Source organism: Thamnophis sirtalis, unplaced genomic scaffold (assembly GCF_051295495.1).
Source record: "Thamnophis sirtalis isolate CommonGarterSnake01/CBP01778 unplaced genomic scaffold, rThaSir2_p1.2 scaffold_9, whole genome shotgun sequence".
In the NCBI taxonomy this organism is placed as follows: Eukaryota; Metazoa; Chordata; class Lepidosauria; order Squamata; family Natricidae; genus Thamnophis; species Thamnophis sirtalis.
The window spans coordinates 69,053,217-69,078,430 of NW_028261389.1; the positions used below are offsets into that span (position 1 = coordinate 69,053,217).

At 42.1% G+C, this 25,214-nt stretch overlaps 1 protein-coding gene across 1 annotated transcript in view; it reads right to left on the bottom strand.

Moving 5' to 3' along the window:
* Nucleotides 1–25,214, bottom strand: part of EFCAB6 (EF-hand calcium binding domain 6) — a 132,338-nt gene that overhangs the window by 16,356 nt on the left and 90,768 nt on the right. The window contains exons 23-26 of the mRNA XM_087722207.1: nucleotides 21,450–21,605; nucleotides 17,948–18,146; nucleotides 12,637–12,825; nucleotides 1,424–1,627 (exon numbers count right to left, since the gene is read on the bottom strand). Coding sequence (XP_087578333.1) covers nucleotides 1,424–1,627; nucleotides 12,637–12,825; nucleotides 17,948–18,146; nucleotides 21,450–21,605 — 748 coding nt within the window. The remainder of the gene's footprint in view (nucleotides 1–1,423; nucleotides 1,628–12,636; nucleotides 12,826–17,947; nucleotides 18,147–21,449; nucleotides 21,606–25,214) is intronic.

A 25,214-nucleotide genomic window follows, 5' to 3' on the forward strand; every position in this document is an offset into this window, starting at 1 on the left:
GCTTCCTGAAGAACTTCTATCCATTGTCTGTCCTCACCTCCTTCCTGTCAGCCTCCATTGGACTTAAAGCAGATTACATTTCTTAGTACCAGTTGTGATTCTCTCATTGGTTCATTCCTGGGCCAGAGATGCTGCAAAGGTAATAGCATCTCAACCTCCTTGGAATCAGGGGACCAAAAGTTCAGAACAGTGACTGATAACAGATCCACAAGAGTGAGACCCATCTTCTCTGGGTCAAGTTCTCCTTTACATCAAAAAGCTCAAGAATCAAGAATCAGGTTTGTTCATGAAAGTGCATTTGTTGCAGCAGATTGAGGTTTGCAATCTACTTACGAAAGACCAGGACTCGAAACCACGAAGGTGCGAGAGAAACAGGTTTATTTGATGCATCAAGTTCAGCGTGTTCACACACCAAAATCTGAACTGCCTAGGCTCTGCCCAGGATGCTACTTTTATGCCGTGCCCCACACTGTGCATTCTCAAGGCGTTTCCATACACGAGACAAGCATGACATTTGGAAAGGAGAAGTTCATTTTGGAATGTTACAGAGAGGTACATAGGAAAAATACAAAAAGAGAAGTTCTTAAGCTATCAGCTGTTTCACCTCTGTTCTATCTCTCGACCACGCCTGGCTTTCTGTGCCCCTCCTTTACAGCCTCTTGCCACACTGTTCCAGCACTATTTTTAATACTTATGAGGAAGTCAGACGTCAAAGTTGGAAGCTAAAAGTCAAAGTTGGAACTCCAGTACACCAGAGTGAAATGTCAGCTAATATAAATTTATAATATTCAGCATATTAGGATTTATAGTGTTCAGCATATTAGGATCTCCTAACCTGGCCAGCCACTGGTGGGTTTACCTGTGCACCCCCTCCTGCATCACATTTATGATGTGATTTCAATGATTATTTTAAAAAATCTGGATAATAGAAAAAAGTGCCCCTTTGGTGTAACCATAGAGTAAGACAATTGTAACTGTGCTTGCATATGCCTCAAAGGAAATTGGAAGCTTCTTCCTATTCATTTTTTTTCCTTTAAGTACATTTGTCTTTTTAAAATTATTATTATTTATTAGATTGTGTTGGTTTTTAGGTTCTTTGTAAAACTTTTAATAAAAATGTATATAAGAATCAAGTAGTTTTGCACACAAGGGGTTAAACCAGCTATCACTTTTAAGGAGGAGAACATTTTTTTTAACGTGAAAGAATATACACCTATGTTGTAACATTTCCACTCATCACTTCTGTATTGAGTTGCATAAAAGCGATTCTCCTAGGCACTGAAAGAAGGGAAGATGCATTATTTATACAGGTAAAACAAAGTATTACCTTGGCATGGCCATATCAATATTTCCTAGCTGAGTATTTTTCTGTCCGGGAGAGAGCGGAATGAATCCTAAGGAAATAAATTCCCACTTTGCTCACCTGTTCATCAGTTAGAAGCAAGAACCGTCGGTTACAGATATCTCTGAAGACCTCTTTAGGCACGAGATTTGTTTTTGTGCTATCCGCGTTTTTAAACTCCTGTTCAATGGCTTGGAAGCGGGCGCTCACTACCTCCTGTATGCGGGCCAAAACCTCTTGATTGGATAGATCCCGGCAAGCAAATCGAGTCTGCTCTCTTTCTGCCTGGTTAGAATGTATAAGAGAAAGTAATTTCAAAGGGATCCAATGCCTCTTAAAGATCATGCAGGAATCCTGCCCCCAGTAGTGTCACCAAGGCCAACTTGGACTCTATGTACCATATGATTTTATTGACGGTATATCAGGAAATGCCAGGGGAAAGGACAAGAGGTCAAGAATAAGGGGGGGGCACACCTGTATTTAAACTATGAAGCAAGGTTACTATTTGCCTTAAAACACACCCAACTTTTGAGCATAAGGAAAATTCTGGGAAATTGAATTCTTCAAAGGTAATTTCACTCAGCCTTTCTCCAAGCTGGGTCAGGAAAAAAAAAAGGGAAATAGTCATGATTTATCCTGGTCTAAGACCATAATAAACTTAGTTACTTACTTAGATCCATGGTAATGCCCATCCACGCAGTAGATTTAAAGGAGGGAATAATACAAAGGAAGGAATTTGACCAAGTGTTTAGAAAATTCCCAGATAAAGTCAGTCAAAACAATAAAACAAGCTTACTGCGCAGTTCTCGCCCACTTACATAATAATCATACATGCAGGAAGACCTGCCGAATTTGGAAATAGAAAAAAGAAGGCTTGGTAGGAACACAACTGTTGTGGCCCATTTCAAGCACTGAATAAAATCTTCATACACATATATAGTATATGAACTCCAATGACTCGACATCCTATACGGGACCAAATGTTTAGTCTTCGGAGCTGTTGGACTCCGTTGGAGCCCATCCTCTGGTAACTTCTCTCTAGCAGTGTGTGTGCTTTCGGCTACTCTGTGTGTGGTATTTATGTGGTGCCTGTTGTGTGTAGCTTTTTAGAGACCTGTAATATAAACCTGTACTTGGTTTTATTTGTACTAAATCCTGGGAAAGAGAAAGTCTTTACCCTGATGAAACTTGGATACTTTCAATGTATAGATCTGGGTACAAAATGTTCAGAAACCACATGTATACCATGTCACTCATGGGATGGAAACAATAAGAGCCAAGGTGGCACAGTGGTTAGAGTGCAGTATTGCAGGCCACTTCAGCTGACTGCTCGTTGCAGTTCGGCGGTTCAAATCTCACCGGCTCAAAGTTGACTCAGCCTTCCATCCTTCCGAGGTGGGTAAAATGAGGACCCAGACTGTGGGGGCGATATGCTGACCCTGTAAACTGCTTAGAGAGGGCTGAAAGCCCTATGAAGCTGTATATAATAACTGCTATTGCTAACAATGTTGTCGTATTATTATAACATACCTTTACTGACCATGCTGAAGTTGAGCAACACTGCTTTAAGGAGTCCTTAGACATGGAGGAGGAGGATTTTTGTTATGATACAAAACTCTTGGGAATACCTTTTCCTCCCAGAAATCAACTGTGCCACAATTTAGGCACTTATTAAAAAGGTTTTTATTTGCCTCAGCATTTGAGGGATGAATTGAGTTCCTTGACTGCACCCTCTATGCATCTTCTGGTTCGTCAGGTATGTGTTTTAAAGCTTTATATTTTATTGGGATTTTAATTCAATATACTGCCCAAAGCTATATTGGTATATAAGGTAGTATACAACTTCTGTTCTATGACGTGCATATAAAACCAATTCTGTGGCTCAGTGGACTCATCTCAAGATGGCTGACCTCACAGGTATGCAGTATACATTTTGGGTCTAGATCAGTGTTTCTCAACCTTGGCAACCTTAAGTCCTGTGGACTTCCAACTCCCAGAACCCCCCAGCCAGCATAGCTGGCTGGGGAATTCTGGGAGTTGAAGTCCATAGGACTTAAGGTCGCCCAGGTTGAGAAACACTGGTCTAGATAAACCAAGGAGCAAAGCTTAGCCTTGGGCCTGTGTATGTGTACACACCAGGAGTATTACAATCATCTTTCAAATTACATCCGTGTTCATGGTAAGGATACCTCTCCGAAAGTCTGTTTTTTTTCCCAGTTATTGGCGTTTATCCGGTTTCCTGAGATCTTTAATTTCAAATAAGTCTTACCTTTTGACTACCAGATCTGATTTATCCCCACACCATTCCCTCTTTCAACTGCTCTGGAATTCTGGAAAGTGAATATTCTGTCAACTGGTTTAAAAGAGTTGGCTGGTAGACATCAGTTTAGGCTCCATGAAGCCATGATATGTGACTAAAATGGGGAAGGGAGTATTTTGGGGGTGGAGGGGGGGAAGGGCGGGGAGAACCATCCAACCAATAAATCACTGCTTTTCATCTCTTCCTTTCGATCGTGTTTGGTTCTCGGAGACTGACTGTAGTTTTCTTGGCAAGGTTTTTTGGGAATAGCTTGCTACGGCCCCCTTCCTAGGGGGCCGAGAGAAAGTCACTGGCTCAAGATTACCCAGGTGGCTTGATGCCTAAGGCAGGACTAGAACTCAGGGTCTCCCAGTTTCTAGTCTGATGCCTTCACTATTACACTGTACCTGCTGTCTAAATCATAACTACGATCCAACAATTAGCAGAGTCTTTTGGGAAATGACAGACTCTTCTTCATGGGGACATGTTTAGCTGGATCCTGGATGGCCATAGAGAGGGGAGGTGGAAATGGTGAGCTTCTGCACTGGATTAGAGCAGTGTTTCTTAAAGAGTTGCCTAGGACACAGTTCCCCAACCTTCCTGGCTTTGCAGACCAATGGAGGGCAGCGGGGGGGAGGGAGGATCGTTTGGCACAAGTGACTGGTAAGCACACACACACACACAGCTCCGTTTGTGCAAGTGGCATCACACGTGCCCGCTGTTCACACGCATGGAGCGTGCATGCACATGCTTGCCCACTGTTCGTGCATGTGGGAACGTGTGCACATGGGCTCTCCTGCTGTTTCTGGGAGTCCTCTAAGACCCTCTCAGGAGTCTGCAACGAAATTATTTGCCAGCCTAAAAAAATAATACATTATTAAAACCCTATCAAATAATGATGAGATGCAGAACCAGCAGCAAATACATCAGTTTTAATTTTTAATACTTTAAATACTGGTAGTCCTTGACTTACAAGAATTGAGCCCAGAATTGATGGGGCTGAGAAATTTGTTAAGTGAGTTTTGCTCCATTTTATGACTCTTCTTGCCATGGTTGTTAAGTGACTCACTGCAGTTGTTAAATTAGTAGCACGGCTGTTAAGTGAATCTGGGTTCCCCATTGACTGATCGGAAGGTTGCAAAAGATGATCACATGACCCTGGGACACTGCAACCGTCTTAAATATGAACCAGTTGTCAAGCTGGTAAATCACATGACCCTGGGGATACCACATAAGTCATAAGTGTGAAAAAATGGTCATAAGTCATTTATTCCGTTGTAACTTCGAATGGTCACTAAATGAACTGAGCCCTAGTGTTATTTCCAATTTTGGGGCAAAATCCCAGTTGCAAGAGGACAAGTCCCTGGAGACAAGGAATGTGTCCATCTCTTTCAAGCAAGCCCAGCAAAGCACCTGATTTGGTATTGCAAAAATAAAATATGATGGATTAATTTGCAGATGATACTAAGCAGGCAGGAATAGCTAACACCCTAGAAGATAGGCTCAAGATCCATCTGGATCTTGACCAGAGGTGGGTTCCTACCAGTTCGCATCTATTCGGTAGAACCGGTTTGTCAAATCTACCGAACCGGTTAGAAGAGGTTCCACCAGTGGACCCGGAAAGCAGGCCACACCTACAGAAGAGGCTCCAAATTTTTTTGAAACCCACCACTGGTCCTTGGATATGATTATTCTACACTATCATGCTCATATTTATAAAACTCAGTGCCTCTGTGAAAGGTAAGGATGACTCCTGCGTTTGTGGTGCAATCAGAACATTGCGTGTGTTGAAGTTGTTTTAACGCAAACCAAAGATGCCTTTTAAAAAACAAGTTTACATCATATTCTTATGCATGCCAGTGCTGTGTGTGAGGTAATTTAAGGTGGTTCTGACAGGTGCCGTCGGCATCTTCATATCTGGTCACATGGGCAACAAGCCACTCCCATCAGGTCACATGGGTGGCAAGCCACTCCCACAAAGGAGGCCACACCCACAGAGTAGGTTCAAACAATTTTTGAAACCCACCACTGATCTTGACAGACTTGAACACTGGGCCCTATCTAACAAAATGAAATTCAATGTAGAGAAAAGTAAAGTCCTATACTTAGGTAAGAAAAACCAAAAGGACACATACAAATGGGTGAGACCAGGCTTAATAGCAGTGACTGTGAGAAGGATCTTGGAGTTTTAGTGGACAACCAGCTAAATATAAGCTAATAGTGTGCAGCGGCAGCCAAAAAAGCCAATGCAATCCTAAATTGCATTAACAGACAGATACAATCAAGACCAAGTGAGGTACTAATACCACGCTATAAAGCCTTAGTAAGAGCACACCTAGAGTACTGCATTCAGTTTTGGTCACCACACTATAAAAAAGATGTTGACACTTTGCAGGAACTGGACATGTCTAGTCTAGTGAAGAGAAGGACCAGGGGAGACATGATAGCAATATTCCAATATTTGAGGAGCCGACACACAGAGGAAGGGGTCAAGCTATTTTCCAAAGCACCTGAAGGCCAGAAAAGGAATAAGGGATGGAAACTGACCAAGGAGAGATTCAACCTAGAAATAAGGAGGAACTTTCTGACACTGAGAACAATCAACCCATGGAACAGAAGTTGCCTTCAGAAGTTGTGGGAGCTTCATCACTGGAGGTTTTGAAGAAGAGATTGGACTGCCATTTGTCAGAAATGGTGTAGGGTCTCCTGCTTGAGCGGGGTGGGAGGGTTGGACTAGATGACCTATAAGGTCCCTTCCAACTCTGTTAATCTGTAAGAGGTTTCTGCCTGGATCCAGCAGGGTCACTCTCATGTTCTTAGACAGTCACCCAGGTTATTGAGTTAAATATATTTCTTGAAGTATTGTATTTTCTCTGTATTTATTTAAAAGGAAGTTTTGGTTTTCCCCTTTAAATGGGACTGCATCAAAAATATACCCCCCAAAAGTCAGACTAGATTCTACCTAATCTTTTTTCAGATGATGTTACTTTTCAGTTCAAGGTCGTATTCTTCTGAAGTGAATACAGTATTTGCAAAATCAGTCCCTATGCATAAATGGATTTCCCCCATGGATTATTCTTTTAAATTTAGAAATGTATGCTTCAAAATGCTAAAAAGAATTGATAGCAGCATCACCATTCTTATCCTCTTCCAGTGTCTGCCCCACTGCTGAGGAAGGAAGTTTTGGCTGGTTCTGCCTTCTTGAAGGGCACAACCAATTCTTTGCAAGTTATTATCTTGTGTGGAAAGGTTCAAATTCAGTGGGGGGGGGGGAACTTTTAGGAATTAGGAGAATTGAATGAAGAATCAGAATTTGCTTACCATTGAAGCTTAGAGATACTGCAGCAAAGTTCCCCGGCATTTTAGGGAACTCCACAATGTCAGTTCTGTGGTAGCAGAAAATAAAAAGTCCCTTTTTGTTGTTTGTTGGGTTACAATACCCATAATTCCAAGCCAGTGGGATCAATGCCTGAGGTTTGCTAGGCATGACTTATAAAACATCAAATTGAAGAAGAATGCGTTAGGAATTATGAAAAATGTACAGGTTAACTTTATATCAGAGGTGGGTTCCTGCCAGTTCGCATCAGTTCGGTAGAACCGATTCATCAAATCTACCGAACCGGTTAGAAGAGGTTCCACCAGTGGACCCGGAAAGCAGGCCACACCTACAGAAGAGGTTCCAAAATTTTTGAAACCCACCACTGACATACACAGACAGACAGACAGATAGACAGAGAGACAGACAGACTCACACAAAGAGAGAAAGAGAAAGAAAGGAAGAAAGAAAAAAAGAAAAAAAGAAAAAGTGAGAGATTAAAAAAAAAGGAAAAAGGGACAGAGAGACAAAAGGAAGGAGAGAGAGAGAGAGAGAGAGAGAGAGAGAGAAAGAAAGAAAGAAAGAAAGAAAGAAAGAAAGAAAGAAAGAAAGAAAAAAAGAAAGAAAACACATGGCCAGCAAGCCACTCCCACCAGGTCACATGGCCAGCAAGCCACTCCCACAAAGGAGGCCACACCCACAGAGTAGGTTCGAAAAATTTTTGAAACCCACCACTGCTTTATATCCCATTTTTCTCAAGACAAGAGTATATTTCATTTCATCTTTACAGGAACCAAATGGGCCAAAATGGCCATAGCAATCCAACAGCTGATGGTGGACTTGCACTGCCTTTTCCTGGCTAGAAATCCAAGATCTCCCAACCAGTGGTGGGAGTCAGCCAGTTCGCACCACTTCGGGAGAACCGGTTGTTAACTTTCCGAGCAAGTTTGGTGAACTGGTTGTTGGAAGAAATCATTAAGGCAGAGAACCGGTTGTTAAATTATTTGAATCCCACCACTGCTCCCAACCAATTATTTAATTAATTCAAGCTAGATTGAACCCTCATTTTATAGTTCTCTTATTTCCAAGAGATTTTTGAGCCTTGGCCACGCTAATATCCAATCATTATATGGTTCCCTGTCGTGTTAAAAAGACGCCTGTGTCTAGCTTCCTTTGGTAACTTCACACCTTGCTTGAAAAGTAAATACATGTAAAAAGTGCAAATATACTAGAAACACTTTGGAAGTAATTAAAACCAAAATGAATTCAAAAGCACCATGACATTAAAACTCTAATTAATACGCAATCTAATTTGACCACTTTGCACAGATATTATAGGTAGACAGAAAATACTCTGTGCTTTTGCAAGTCATCCTCCGATTGAGCCTCATACAAAATGGAAGCTAATGGAAAATAATGCTGAGCATTTAAAAAGAAAATAAAAGGCATGAGGGTGATGGGGATGGCAACTGGTTCATACATATGACCGTTGCTGTGTCCCAAGGTAGTCCTTGACTTATGACCACAACTGAGCCCCAAATTTATATTGCTAAGTGAGAAAGTTGTTAAGTGAGTTTTGCCGCATTTTACAAACTTTCTTGCCACAACTGTTAAGTGAATTACTGCACTTATTAAATTAAGTTGCTAAGTGAATCTGGCTTTCCCCTTAACTTTGCTTGTCAGAAGGTTGCAAAAAGGGAATCCTGTGACCCCCCCAGGACACGTCATAAATGTGACTCAGTTGCCAAGCATTGAAATGTTGATCACATGATCATGGCGATGCGGCAATGGTCATAAAGTGTGAAAAATGGTCAGACGTCACTTTTTTCAGTGCTGTTCTAAGGTTGAACGTCACTAAATGAACTGTTGCAAGTCGAGGACTGCCTGTATTTTCATGGTGGGAACAGAGGGTAAGAAAATTGTCCTCAACCAGGACTGTGACAAGAGCAGGACATCAAGCAGATTCATTCCAATGAGGCAGCAAGGTAGATAGCAGGATATTTTCCACGTGGAATTGCGCCACTAAATTTTTAGATGTTGTTTTTAAAATGTGTTGCTCTGTAGGTAGGAAGTGAACGTGCCAGAAAGGCATTTTAGCATAGCTCTGTCCTTAGTATGCTTCCCCCCACCCTAAAAGGAGATGTTTTCTGCTGACAAGATAGCACTCTCTCCTATTCAATAAGAGCTTTTGTTATTTATGCTAATTCCTGTTAATGGCTATGGAACCAGAATATTTATTTCATCCTCCCCATAACTCAATTCTACCAAGTTCTCCCAAATCAGATCAACAGCAAAAATGTCTGAATAATCATATTAAAAGCCGAAAAGGGCTATTCTTTCCCTCTTCTGTTAGGCAACAGACTTTTCATTAAAATATTATTTAAGAATCACCCTGGAGATGATGAACTTCCTTTTATTGCACTGAATGTAATTCCCTGTTTCATATGTGTCACTGCGATGTATGTTTTATTTTTTTAAAAAAAATTGATTATATACTTCTTTGTTTTTAGTCCCAAATTATGTATTTGGGAAATTCTTTGCTGCTCAAAATCAGTAGACTGAAGCAGCCAATAAGCCTTGTTAATAAATAAATAAAAATTCAAATAAGTACATTCTGTTTGGATTTGGCTGAATTCTGGATCATTAAGCTGAAAAAAAGTCATATACAGTATACTAGGATAGTGGTGGGATTCAAAAAAGTTTTACTACCGTTTCTGTGGGCATGGCATGGCTTGGTGGGTGTGGCATGGCTTGGTGGGCGTGGCAGGGGAAGCATACTGTAAAATCTCCATTCCCACCCCACTCCAGGAGAAGGATACTGCAAAATCCCCATTTCCTCCCAATCAGCTGGGACTCAGGAGGCAGAGAATAGATGGGGGCGGGGCCAGTCAGAGGTGGTATTTACCAGTTCTCCGAACTACTCAAAATTTCCGCTACCAGTTCTCCAGAAGTGGTCAGAACCTGCTAAATACCACCTCTGATATACCCCAGGAAGACTGCTTTATGCCTTCCTGAACAGAATCCTTTCCAGATCTTATGGCTTTCAGCAATATCAGCTTCGGGCAAAATGGTTGGTATTAGAAGGAAGTAGAATCTCTAGTCTGGATGAAATCTACTTGATCTAGTCAGTTTTGTTCTGACATGTGAACCTTGGCCATAAAGCTTAATCATTATAACCTTTGTCATGAATTACTTGAAATTACTTTATCATGTTCCAAATGTTTAGGGAGCTTTATTAAAAATTCACTCAAGGACAATACACTGTTCACCAACTACCTATGGACGTTAAAGAAAAAAGTATAAATAACTTTTTTTTTAAAATCACTCAAGGAGAGTTGGGCTCCTTGTAACCAACTGGATATCCCCATGTAGCAATACTATGTTTCCCCCAAAATAAGACAGGGTCTTATTTTCTTTCTACCCCCTACTCCCCCCGAAATAAGTGCTCGGCCTTATTTTCAGGGAAGTCTTATTATTTTTGAGGTGCAAGAAGCAGCGAGTGTGGTCATCTCATGGCTGCTGCAGTGTTGCAATATTTTGGGGGAGGGCTTATCTTAGCGCATACGCTCAAAAGCTTGAAGTCAGCATTCGGCCATATTTTCGGGGAGGTCTTATTATTTTTGAGGTGCAGGGGGTGGTGAGCGTGGTCACCTCAATATTGCAATATTCTCGGGGACGGCTTATTTGGGGGGGAAGAGATTATTTTAGCGCATGCGCTCAAAAGCCCGAAATAAGCGTTCAGCCTTATTTTTGGGGAAGTCTTATTATTTTTGAGGTGCAAGAGGCAGCGAGCGTGGTCACCTCAGGGTTGCTGCTGTGTTGCAATATTTTCAGGGAGGGCTTATTTTAGCGCATGCGCTCAAAAGCCTGATTGAGCTTATTATGCAGGGAGGTCTTATTTTTGGGAAAACAGGGTAATAAAGAAGTTGCCCTTGTGTTATTCTGGGATGTTTCCTTGACTTCCCCCTCCAGTCCTTGATAGTTTTTTAGGATCAGCCAAAATAAGCTATACTGTAGTAGCCTCAGGTAGCATATTTGTCAGATGAAAGAACAGCTGATTTCTACAAGTATAGGAAGCAAAGAGTTTTTATTCGTTTATTGGTTTTGCTTTAATGTACAGAACATTTCTTGAGGTTCGTGGTGTAATTCAGAAGTGGTGGGAAAGTTACTCTTCCCTTAGATGAAGAATTCTGAAAGGATGTCTGAGTGCTAGCCTGTGTAGGGTTAATTTCTCATGTAATTAGGAAAGAAATAGAGCTAAAACTTATAATTTTTTTTAAAAAAACCACTCCATTAATGGAAACTTGACAACTGTTGGGTTGTTGTTTCAAAGATATTTGCCTACCTAATTAGTGAAATAGAATGACCATAAGGTAAAGGTAAAGGTTCCCCTTGCACATTTGTGCTAGTCGTTCCCGACTCTAGGGGGCGGTGCTCATCTCCGTTTCAAAGCCCAAGAGCCAGCGTTGTCCAAAGACCTCTCCGTGGTCATGTGGCCGGCATGACTAAACGCTGAAGGCGCACGGAACACTGTTACTTTCCCACCAAAGGTGGTTCCTATTTGTCTATTTACATTTTTGCATGCTTTCGAACTGCTAGATTGGCAGAAGAAGCTGGGACAAGTAATGGGAGCTCACTCCGTTATGCGGCGCTAGGGATTTGAACTGTCGACCTTTCTGATCGACAAGCTCAGCATTTTAGCCACTGAGCCACCATGTCCCTCAGAATGACCATAGGTGGGCAAAAATCAGTGGGAGCAACATCCTGCTGGCTTTTCTTGGGAGAGAATGTTGGAAATGTCAATCACATGAGCATGGCTGACTGTGGCAGCGCAGAGGCATAACATCACTGATCAAATAACATTGCCAAATTTCCATCCCACAGGAGTCAAGGGTCCCTGATTTGAGATGTAAGTTAGCCCATCTGACGTACGTTGATTCAAACATGGTTTCCCTCTCTGATACAATTTCGCTCAATTGAAGGTTACAAATGATCAAACAATTGCAAGAGTTTTAGTAGTATATGCTACTACTAAATATACTAAACACTACTACATATAGTAAGTATGTTCAGGTTTTCTAGGCTTAGAAGTAGAATGGCCTTTGGTGGGGGTGAGAAGTTGTATAGTCTTTCAGTATGCAGGAAATCACTCAAGTGAATGAAATAAGTAACAATTATCCCTGTTTTAAAGAGATTGGAATGGGGAAGAAGTCCAGAGACCGGTTTCCCTTTGATGGGAATAAATTTCTACTTGTCCTCCAAATAGTCCAGGGGAAGAATAGGTCTCCACATGCATTAATAGGAAGATTTCTCCTGAACATACTCAAACATACAGATAATGTAACCTGGATCAGTCCCCTCCCATCCAGACAAATTGCATCCCATTTATTTAAACCCGGGAATGCGTGATAACATTTAAGGACACCCCCCTTGTGCTTTGGATTGGAAAGGCTGAACAGAGGAGATTCAATAGGGAATAAATGGGGAATAATGCTTTTGCAAGGATCAGTTTTGCTTCTTGATCTGGCCTTGTGAGTTCAAGCCGTTTGGAAACAGTCCAACATTGTTCATTTCTCAAATGAACAATGCATCCCTATTGCAAAATAAAGCTGTTTCCTCCCCAGTTGCTTCCAACTGCTCTTCCCTCCCACGTACAGTAGAAGTGACTGACATTCTTACCTCCGAGAGGAAGTTGAATTTTTGCAGAAAATGTTTCCAGTCAATGGCGTGTTCGCCACGAAGTCGCTGCAGTTTCAGAAGATGGCTAAACTGCTTCTCTGAAAGTGTGAAGCAGAAATGGTGCAGCACCTGCCGAAACTCAAGGGTTGAAACTGTCCCAGTATGGTCCTTATCAAAAGCAGAGAAGGCCTGTGGGGAAGAAACAAGCGAAGTAGCTAAAAATAAGCTGGTTTGGGACAATCTTATTCCTCTAGCAGAAAAGCTCATGCAGAATGTTACGAATAAGAGGGAGCACGCAACCTGTTCTTTCCTTCAACAAATATGCAACACCTCAAATCGTGCAAAGAACCCTGTGAATTCTCATCCCAGCACTTTATGAGCTGACTTAACAGCCTCTTCTCCCTGCAGGATTATTTCGCCTGGTGGGAGGGGGCGGTGGCTGTTTACAACAGTTGCCTATAGCAACCCACTCAGCCGGAGAGCACTGGGCATTGAAAGATGGAGAGAGCTTCAAACAGCAGAACAGCTGGGGAACTTTCCTGCACACATTTCTATCCATTCAATTTGGACATCACATTGATTTAGATTAACATTAACTACCTGTCAATGACTACTTCAGCTTCAACCACAATAACACACAGGCAAACAACAGATAAAAAAAACAAGGTAAACCGCTCCAAACTCGATTGCAGAAAATACAACTTCAGCAACAGAGTGGTCAGTGCCTGGAATGCTCTACCCGACTCTGTTGTTACATCCTCAAACCCCCATAATGTTAACCCTAAACTGTCTAGTGTAGACCTCACCCCTTTTCTAAGAGGTCTGTAAGGGGGCGTGCATAAGCGGACCAGCGTGCCTACCGTCCCTGTCCTACTGTCCCCATTTATTTGTACTCATTTCCTGTGTTCATGGCCATGTTTACTTATATCTGCTATCTCTTACATTTTTTACTAACTAACTAACTAACTAACTAACTAAATAACTAAATAAAATAACTAAATAAAATAACTAAATAAAATAACTAAATAAAATAACTAAATAAAATAACTAAATAAAATAACTAAATAAAATAACTAAATAAAATAACTAAATAAAATAACTAAATAAAATAACTAAATAAAATAACTAAATAACTAAATAACTAAATAACTAAATAACTAAATAACTAAATAACTAACTAAATAACTAAATAACTAAATAACTAAATAACTAAATAACTAAATAACTAAATAACTAAATAACTAAATAACTAAATAACTAAATAACTAAATAACTAAACAAACAAACAAACAGTCTGTGAGCACTAGCCTCCAAGCAGGTGTATAGGCCTGTACAATGAAACTTGTGTCCATGGATAAAGGCAAGTATATGAGTCCCACACTAAGGTAGCAGGATCTAATCTGAGTTGGTCACCAGGACCAGAGGTTTAGTCTTCCGAGCTTTCGGATTGTCTTGGAGCCCATCCTCAGAGAGCTTCTCTCTCACCAGAAAGGGTGGCTTGGACCCACTCTAACATGCAGCCCTGTGGGTGCCAATGGAATAGCAAGATGATTTGCTCGATGGCGTGTGGCACATCAAAGCTACAGGAGCTTCCCTCAGCCTTCTCTCCCAACAATGGCTGAAGTGCTTTCAGGCCAGAGGTGTCATTCAGCAGGTTCTGACTAGTCCTGGAGAATAGTAGCAGAAATTGTGAGTAGTTCAGAGAACCGGTAAATACCACCTCTGGCTGGCCCTGCCCCCATCTATTCTCTGACTCCCGAGTCCCAGCTGACCCGGAAGAAATGGGGATTTTGCAGTAACCTTCCCCTGAAGTGGGGAGAGAATGGAGATTTTATATATCCTTCCCCTGCCACACCCACTAAGCTATACCCACCAAGCCATGCTATGCCCACCAAGCCATGCCATGCCCACCAAGCCATGCCATGCCCACCAAGCCACACCCACAGAACTGGTAGCAAATTTTTTTTGAATCCCACCACTGTTTCAGGCCATGCAGAACTGGCACAATGCTGCAGGATTCCTATGTGCTGAAGTGCTCAAGTCTGGAAGGCCTTTGGCATGAGACAGCCGCATTGTTGAAACTGCCTGGTTTGCCTGGCACCACTTCAGCTTCCACTTTTCAACCTCCTTGCGAGGAACTTATTGAAGAAGACCTTTGCCTGGAGGAGAATGCCACACAACCCCATACCCTATTTGAGGGCCTCTAAATGAATCTTGGTTGAAGCAAGTCCCCTTTGAAAACCTGCACGGCCCTAATAGCCATATACATACAACATATACACCGTGGGGACCAGGGGTGGGTTTCAACTGGTCCGCGGCGGTCTGCACGAACCAGTTGGTCGGTGAACCCAGAAGTAAGTAACTTCCGGGAACGGCGAAGGGCCCACTCACCCGCCTGTGCTCCTTACCAGTCTTTGAAGGCTTCTGCTCTTCCACGCAGGCGCATGGCACATACAGCGCCTGCGCGATTCTCCGCAAGCAGCTGGAGCATCGGGCAGGCACTAAGACGCATGTGTGAACTGCGCATGTGCACAAGGACGCCGCCAGCCCTGTTCCAACCATACCGGTTGGAACGGGACGAGCAACCCACCACTGGTGGGGACTTAGACAAATATTACAGTGTTAAACCAATTACTGAATTGTTCTGTTGCTTAAAAATAAACAATCCTGCATGACAATAAACAAGAACAAAAGGGATATCGCTGTGGGATTTTATTGCAGACCATCCAGGCAGACAAGGCCTTCCTATGCCAGTGACTTAAGTAGAGGATGGGGGGAAACTGTAAAAACTGCTGGGGGCAATATGCTGACTTTGTAAACCGCTTAGAGAGGGCAGTAAAGCACTGTGAAGCAATATATAAGTCTAAGTGCTATTGCCAATGTTAATAAAGTAGCTGATATACTATGTTTGATATACCCTATTTTTTGAAGTATAAGACGCACCTTTTTCCCTCAAAAAAGAGGCTGAAAATCTGGGTGCGTCTTATACACTGAATACAGCATTTTTGGCCCCCTGAAACCCCGTCCCCTTCACCAAATGGCCATGCAAAGCCTATAGGAGGCTTCCAGAGAGCTCCTGGGGGCTGGGGAGGGCAGAAATGAGTGAAAAACGGGCCAATTTCTGCTCAATTTTGCCCCCCCCCAGCCCCGAGGAGTACTCTATAAGCCTCCTAAAGGCTATGCATGCATTTTTTTGTCAAAAAATGGGCCTGTTTTTGCAAAAAATGGGCCTGTTTTTGCAAAAAATGGGCCTGTTTTTGCTCATTTTGGGGGGGCTCACACACACCCCCCCAGGAGCACTCTGCAAGCCCCCTAAACACTATTCATGCCTTTTGGGGGAGGAAATGGGCCCATTTTCATAAAAAACAGGCTGTTTTGGGGAGGTTTGCAGTGCAAAAACTTTTTTTAATTTCAAAAGCCTCTTCAAAACCTTGGTGTCTTATACTCGGGTGTGTCTTATACTCTGAAAAATACAGTACTATGCTTCTGCCTTCTAATGGGGCATCAATGCATTCTTTGTCTTATGGTTTTCAGATTCTATGACATCTTGTAACAAAAGGAAAGAAAATATTCCAGATTCTTCCAGACAGGTTCTATCCATTTCTTGACTAATGACCAAGTGCAAAACACACAGCATCCCTTCACCGAACTAAGAGAAATGGCTCTGCGTCACCACGTTTTAATTTTGGGTTCAACATGATAACAATCTGAATTAGAAACTAGTTCTCTTCCCCACCCCCAATCGATTTTCATAAACTGGGAAGCTTGGCAGTGAAATGGCTCAACAGGATCAGAACATCAGAAGCACCACAAATTTAGGCCTTGAGCTCAAGTTATTACTCTAACAACTGTTTAGAAGTAATGTGAGTTTTCATAGTATGGTCTTGTCTCCCTGGGTGGTCTTCTCCAAGGAAAGCAGATATGAATATCCCTTTTGTTCAGGATTAAGTGGGGAGTTTCATGTCTGAGAAGGTACATGTTCCGACCTAGGCTTCGTGATACAGTAAAAAGCACACGCTTAGTCCTCAAAACCCTCTTTTTATGTCAAAGGCTGTGGATTATCTTCACAGCCCCATAATGAGTCCCAAATAATTGTAAAAGAGTCCTACAGTAGGCTGCCAAAATCTTTTGGGATAAGGCTGATAAGCACCCACCTTTATCTTCCTTGAAACACTGCCAAAGACTTAACTGGCAACTAGTTTGGCAAGGCCACACGGAGCAAAGAGTCAAAAAGGAGCTTCAGAATTTAAACCAAACAGAACGAACTAAGTTGCTTCCTGCAAAGGCTCACGTGCCTTTGCTCCTCCTTTATGTCCTATGGGAGGGGCCACACCTCCAAGCCTTACTCCTGAGTTGTCCCTTCTGTTCTTGCCTCCTGGCAGCTCTGAGCATACACCCACTGGGAACAGGGGGGAGCCTGTTTCTTTGCCTCGCTCCAGAGCTTCTGGAGGCTCCGGAGGCAGCACATAACTCCCAGATGGCCCTGGCCCCCTCTCTGCCTCCGACGCAGAGCCCTGGTCCCGAGCCTTCCCCAGACTCCAGGACTGGCCCATGTTCCTCCCCAACCTCCTCACTATCCAACTTTCCTGCCAGCTTCACTGGCCACCAACGGACCACAACAGTACCATCCTGCGATAGGGTGAGAAATAAGTTTAAATTTAAGTTTAAGTTTATTTATAGGCCGCCCAATCCCGGAGGACTCCAGGCGGCTTACAAAAGGGGAAAGAAAGGAAATAAAATAAAATAAAAATAAAATAAGACAAGTTAAAAACAACACAAATACATTCATTTCAGTCGGGGCTGGACCTCAACAATGAGGTCAACAGCCCCAGGCCTGCCGGAAAAGCCAGGTCTTGACAGCTTTTCTGAAGGCCATGAGAGTGGATGAGGTCCAGATTTCTGGCGGTAGTTCGTTCCAAAGGGTCGGGGCAGCCACAGAGAAGGCTCTCCTCCGGGGAGCTGCCAGCCGACATTGTCTGGCTGATGGCATCTGAAGGAGGCCAACTCTGTGGGATGTTACCGGCCGTTGGGAGGAATGTGGCAGTAGGCGGTCTCGCAGGTATGCTGGTCCTAAGCCATGTAGGGCTTTAAAGGTAATAACCAACCAAATAGACATACTTCCTTAGATACAACAGAAACCAGAAACGTGGCACACTTTCTTGGCACCATTTCTGGAATCTTTTTATGCATTGCCCTGGCCCAATTTTCTATGTCCCTGGAGTCTCCTGGAAACACAAGTTGGGTCACCAAATTTTCTCTTTCTCCACGTGGCCATGGATGGGGAGCATTGAAGCAATTGCACAATACTCACCTTGTACAGCAAATCAGAAGAATCCGTAACCATCTGTTTTATTTTAGCCATAGCTTCATCTATGCTGAGTTGCACGAAGCTGATGGGCGGTATGGGGGGCACCGTGTGTTTTTTCTTGTATCTGAATGCTGCGCGGTCATCAATAAGTCTTAGGAAATCAAAATATGAGAGCTTGTTCTCGTGTATATTAATTCCTAAACTGAAGAGGGAAAAATAAGACTGAAGATTTGTTTCCTAAGTATTATTTCTAAACGAATCGTTAATAATGCAGTATCAGTTTTGATACAGTTTGAGGGCTGCAACATGGCTAGCTAGCGCTGGCAGTCATGTTTATCTCTTGCCTGCCAGCTGAAGGCTGCGCTTTTGTTTTTGTTTTTCTTAGCGCTCAGCTACAATACTAGGAAATAAGCAATTATCTATTTGCATACATTTAATCTGATTGTTTAGCTTTTGAATTTCTGTCTTGCATATCTCCTGGAACTGGATGCTGGATAAAAATCACCACTTACTCTGGTGCAAGCTGACACTGCGTTAACTCCTCTCTCTAAGCTCTCTAGTCACTCTGAACCTCTCTTTGGACTGGAACCATAACCTGTCAAGAGTTTTAGTAGTGTGACTATTATTATAAACCCAGGAGCAATACAGAGCACATAGCACACAGAGCTTCTCTACAATTAATAGTGGTTTATATATTCAGACATCCACATGGAGATAAATTCCTTACCACTCAGCTCCGACTCAAGGAGAGAAAATGAGATACGTGACAAGAGAGAGGGACGCCACCTATATATATAGACACCTGATTTAATCATCTTACAGTCATTGTTACAGCTTACAACCTTTCATCAGCTGGCAGCTATTAAATCCTAATTACCTGACAAAATCCTAGGGACAACGAAAAGAACTGAATCTAAACTTAAGTACCTATAGTATCTCAGTGACTAATGGCTGGATCCAAAGATACACTCATTAAACTGAGAGCCAGTATGGTGTAGGGCAATGTTTCTTAACTTCAGCCACTTTAAGATGTGCTGTTTTCAATTCCTAGAATTCCCCATGCTGGCTGAGGAATTCTGGGAGTTGAGGTCTGCATATCTTTGTGGCTGAGGTTGAGAAAAACTGGTCTAGGGGCTAAGATGCTGGGTTAGAAACCAAGAAGCTATGAGTTTTAGTGTCCCCCCCCCCCCGGTTTTGGCATGAATGCTAACTGGGAGACACTCAACCAGTTGGGCAAGGCGCACCATTCTTGAACTGCGAAATCCAAGAAGTGCAAGCCACCATAATAGATAGGAAATCCATCTAAGATACATGATCCTGAAACAGGCTTTCTGTGAATTGGTGGCAACAGGAAGATTGGACTTAGTTAATACACAGATGGGACACCATCTGTGGGGAATCCCAGAACTTTAGGCTAGAGGTGAAAAAATAACTTCCAAGTGATGCCCCTACTTTTGTGGGATTATCATGTACTCTCCTGGAAGCAGACTTGATTTAAGGGCATCATCACTCAAGATTGATGTCACTTCTTCCTTTAGGCTATATTGATTGCACCCAGAGGTGGGCTGCTGGGGGTTCGCAGAAACCCTCAAATCCCACTCCTGGCTGGCCATGCCCACCCCTCCCCTCCCAGGAGTCCCCATGCAGCCCGTTTTGGATGCAGGAAAGTGCAGAGTGTGAGTGGAGGCTCAGGGAGGGCAAAAAATGGGCCTACCAGAAGTTTTGGAAGGCCAGAAACAGGCCTGTTTTCAGCCTTCAGAGGGCCTCTGGAGCCATTTTCGCCTTACTAGAGGCTCAAGGAAAGCCTCTGGAGCCTGGGGAGGGCAAAAATCCCCCCCCCCCATGATGCATGAGGCTGACTAGGCCACGCCCACCATGGCCACGCCCGCCCAGCAACTGAGCAGAGAACCCTTTGCTAAATTTTTTGAAGCCCATCCCTGACTGCACCGATAAGCAATCCAACAGCATGTTTTTGTTTGTTTGGTTTTCACTGAAGGATAGTTGCAGAGCATTCTTTCAACAACAACAAAAAATGATCATTGCCAGAATGGCATATTAGATGGGTGGGAAAACTATTGCCAGAAATGCCCCCCCCCAAAAAAAAGATAAAAGCAGCAGAATGCAAAGCCCCAATATTAGCAGTTCTGTGCCCCATAGCCCTTTAGAGAGCATTGTGTTTGCCTCTTGCAGCTGCAATGCTTACCATAGGCCCGTGTCAAATACTAGAGAAACAGTGGGAAAGGAAATAATCAACACACTTCAGTGGGAGGAATAAATTGCCAAGTCGGTATTAACATTTGAGTAATAAAACCAAAATGCATATGCTAATCTGCTCTATTATTTAAGGCAGGGTAGTGGAGTGAAAAGGCTCTTTTCGGTCTAGAAAGGACTAGTTTACACAAAAAAAATTACAATGAATGGAAGTATTTATCATCAAAAAGTCTTTGAGGAATAAGAGCAGGCAGCAAAAATTCTTATTACAAGCTTAATTCAAAGGAGCATAATCACTCGATTTAAGGTAAAGTGAAAAGATTTTGTTGTAGGCTTGGCTTCTCTTTCCAGTCATCTTTCTAAAAGCAGAATAAAAGATACTTCTTTGGAATTTCACTCCTTTGGGAGTGAAATTTGCCTGAATCTCATATTCTTGAATAATTTATGCCATTTTAAGCCTACTTTAGCATAGAAAGGTAAGTATATTTTACTTTTAACAGCTCCTTTGTGCCGTTTGCCTCAATTAGCTATCGCAGTTCTTGGGCTCGCACAAAAAGCTTCATGTTCTTTTGCTATACAAAATGCATGTATTTCCACAATAGTTTAAGAATTATTATTACTGTGTGGTCTCAGGAAACGAGAAATAAAAAGAGTATTTCTTATCAGACCAACCAGAGTAGGCAAAAGCACTCTCTGGAACTTTTGCAAATACTTGGACTGTTTCTTGGAACAGTTTTTGTGCAATATGTGTGAAATCGATCCCAAAATTAAATTAAAAGGTAATTTCTATATATTTCCTAGATATTTAATTTGTGGCAGGGCGTTACACTTGAGCACCATAAAAGTGAGATTTGCTGAAATTGTGCAGATACTATGTCTGTAGGACAAAGGTTATAAATAGTATGTACAGTTGCAAAACATTTGTGGCATGTGGTAATCTATTAGTGAAATAATATATTCCAGTTGTTCTTATGAAATATCAATAAACTGGTAGATTAATAATTGAGTTCCAGGGCAAACAAACAGATGACTGATGGTCTAATTCTCTAAGCCAGGATTTCTCAACCCCGGCAATTTGAAGATGTGTGGATTTTAACTCCCGGAAAAGAGAATTCCGGGAGTTGAAGTTCATACATCTTCAAGTTAGCAAGGTAAAGAAACAATACTCTATGCAGTGAAACATAGATATCCCGAGTGTAGCCTGGACCAAGTTCTTAAGTCTGCTGCTTGTATAGACATTCTGTTGTTTTCTAAATAAGTCTAATTCCATTAAAGCTGTGTCAAATATAACAACCTGTACAGGAGTTCACTGTACTGTTCATAGCCAAGGCTACATTGAAAGTCTTCCAGTATCTTACGTAGGCTATCCACCGAAATGCAGCCTTCTTTGTGTTTATCCTGTTGCAAGAAGGCCTTGTGGAAGTCTTGGGAGAACTCATGATACTTCTCTCTGAAAGCAAGCCAAGTTTCAGTTACTACTTTCTCATTAAAAACAATCTCTATTTCCTCAGCTATAAAGTTTAGATGCAATACAGCCAGGGCATTCCTTGTGAATTGGGAAGCCTGGTTGAGCTTGTGTGAATGGGACATGGTCAGCCATCAGCAGTGGTGGGTTCCGGATCCCGTTGCAACCGGTATGCTGCAACTGGACTGGGTGTCCACCACGTACAGGCGCGCATGTGTACCCACCACCCACAACGCTCCAGCTGCTCGGCGGAGCATCGCACAGGCGCCATACGCTCTGTGTGCATGTGCAAATGGCCCGGTTGGGTCAAATACAGGTAAGGAGAGCGGGCAGGGGGGTGGGCCCTCCGGAGCACCCGGTACCTGATGCTCCCAGCAGCACCGGTATGCCCATACCAGGGTGTACTGGTCATAAACCACCACTGGCCATCAGGAAACTAAGCTTGCTTCTGGTGGTGGTTCCCCAAATGCTTATCAAAACATTACCCATTTGGGGTTTTGTGTCAGTCTGCAAGCCTTTTTTAGAATCTTCCAGAGCTGAAGGAGATTTTTGGCAGAAAGCATACTCTACCAGCATATCTACTACAGAGTTTGTCTCCTGATCTTCCCCTCAATTTCCCAGAACCTCATGGGGGGGAAAACAAACCGTATGGGCACAAACGGGAAGGAGGAAGCTGGGTAGGTTTGTTATGTGAATGCAGAGAAGACTTATTCAAAGCGGCAGAGTTCAGAGAACCTCCAAATCCCACCCCTGGCTAGCCGCTCCCATCCTGCCCCACCCATCCCAGGATTCTCCACGTGGTCTGTTTTGGATGCGAGCTAAGTGCAGGGCCTGCATGGAAGCTCAGGGAGTGGGGAAATGGGTCTCCCAGAAGTTCCAGAATGCCGGAAATATGCCCGTGATAAATACATAAATAGATTACTGTATTTTTCAGAGTATAAGATACACCGGAGTATAAGACGCACCAAGGTTTTGAAGAGGCAAATTTAAAAAAAAAGTTTTTGCACTCTGCAAACCTCCTAAAAATGGCATGTTTTTTGCAAAAATGGGCTCATTTCCCCCCCCCCAAAAAGGCATGAATAGCCTTTAGGGAGCTTGCAGAGTGCTCCTGGGGGTTGCCCCCTCAAAAAATGAGCAAACAAATTACCCTTTTTCATGAAAATGGGCCTGTTTTTGTCAAAACAACTGCATGCATAGCCTTTAGGAGGCTTATAGAGTACTCCTGGGGGCTGGGGGGGGGGCAAAATTGAGCAAAAAACAGCCCATTTTTCACTGATTTCTGCCTTCCCCAGCCCCCTGGAGGTCTCTGAAAGCCTCCTACAGGCTCTGCATGGCCGTTTTTGCAAAAGGGGCGAGGTTTCAAGAGGCAAAAAATGCTGTATTCAGTGTATAAGACACACCCAAATTTTCAGTCCCTTTTTTGAGGGAAAAAGGTGTGTCTTATACTCTGTAAAAGACGGTATATATAATTTTATAAATTATAAAATACCATATAAATCTGCAATATGACATCAGCAGTAAAACTCCTGTATCCTTCTGAATGCCTGAGACGTGCCTAAGCAGTTAAAATGCTGGCTTCATTGCCTGAAAACTAGCTTCTAGTACATGCTAACAATGAAAAAAAGGTAATCACAATCTACTTTCTCTCTTTATTTTTAGAAAATCAAGAGTTAGCCATTTCTTGGACTGAGTAAATGGTTGCCAAGCAGTAATTATTCCAATCATGGCAAAAAATTAAAATCCCAAGTATCAAGTATATGTTGAAAACTATGGATTTAGCAAAGTTGCCAAAACAAAACATTTTTAAAAAAATATCACTTCACTTGCCAATGTTTTGGATTTCTCTTGAAATTCAGGACAATCCCTTTTTAAACATTTCTAATTTGGGATATTTGTTCCTTTTAAGCTAAAACAAAAGAAAAATATATACATCCAGATTGCCTCTTCCTTGAATTCAAAGTTTCTCAGAAGCCTTTGTCAACTGAATTCTGGGCAAACTATAAGCTAAGAAACATATTTTATAAAACATTTGGGCAGAATGGAAAGAACAACAATTTACAGGTTTCTCTGTATTATAGAGGCTGAAGGAAGGAAGATCCATTGTACTGCAGAACATCAAAGACTATTAAAATGGTTTAAGGAGTCTCCTCTTTGTTTTTTATATCTTTAAGAATAGGGTAGCCAAATTTTGGTTTTGTAGTTATATGTGAAACAGAAGACACAATGATATAATATAATAATAGAATAGAACAGAACAGAATAGAATTCTTTATTGGTCAAGTGTGTGATTGGACTCACAAGGAATTTGTCTTTGGTGCATATGCTTTCAGTGTATATAAAGAAGAAACAATGATAAAATAGAATAGAATAGAATAGAATAGAATAGAATAGAATAGAATAGAATAGAATTCTATATTGGCCAAGTGTGATTGGACACATAAGGAATTTGTCTGGTGCATATGCTCTCAGTGTATATAAAGAAAAATAAAATAAAATACATTCATCAAGAATCATAAGATACAACATTTAGTGATAGTCAAGTTACTAATAAGCAATCAAATTATATTAGGAAACAAATAAAACAATTGGAAAGAGATAGGTACTAGGAAGGAAGAGAAGAATAATAGTAATACAGAATAGAAGAATAATAGTAATACAGTCTTAATAGATAATTTGACAGTGTTGTGGGGATTAGTTGTTTAGCAGAGTGATGGCATTCAGAGAAAAACTGTCCTTGTGTCTAGTTGTTCTGGTGTGCAGTGCCCTAAAGCGTCGTTTTGAGGGTAGAAGTTTAAACAATTTATGTCCAGGATGTGAGGGGTCAGTAGGTATTTTCACGAGCATTAAAAGGTAGCCACCAATCATACCAATTGCTTTGGATTGTTTTAGCGCCAAACTCATTGTGAGGGTGGAGAAAAATTCACCCCAATAGAAAAAAAATAACAACTTTGCCCAAGTTGGTGTCATTTTTCCCCAAGTTGGTGCCAGCCATGTTTCCAGAAAATTTTTAGAGAAACAAATGAAAGCTCTTGGGTCAGAGAAGGATTGTGGAGAATGGAGAAGTCCCATTAATTCTGAAGAAATCTCTATCTTTTGCCTTCTTTTAGTCCAGTGTTTCTCAACCTCAACAATTTTAAGAGGTATATGGACTCAGCTGGCATGCCGACTGGGGTATTCGGGGAGTTGAAGTGCATCCACATTGTTGCTGACGTTGAAAAATACATCTTTAGATTGACAGAAACAAGCATACTTGCAATAATGTTTCTAGGAATGGGGAAATCTAAAACCTTTCCTTCTATGAGAATGGCCACCAGACAGGGATGAAATTCAGCAGGTTCTGAAAGGTTCTGGAGAACCGGTAGTGGAAATTTTGAGTAGTTTGGAGAACTGACAAATACTACCTCTGGCTGGCCCCAGAGTGGGATGGGAATGGGGATTTTGCTGTATCCTTCCCCCAGGGATTGGGAAGGGAATGAGGATTTTACAGTATCCTTCCCCTGGAGTGAGATGCGAATGGATATTTTGCAATATCCTTCTCCCAGGGATTGGGAAGGGAATGGGGATTTTACAGTATCCTTCCCCTGGAGTGGGGTG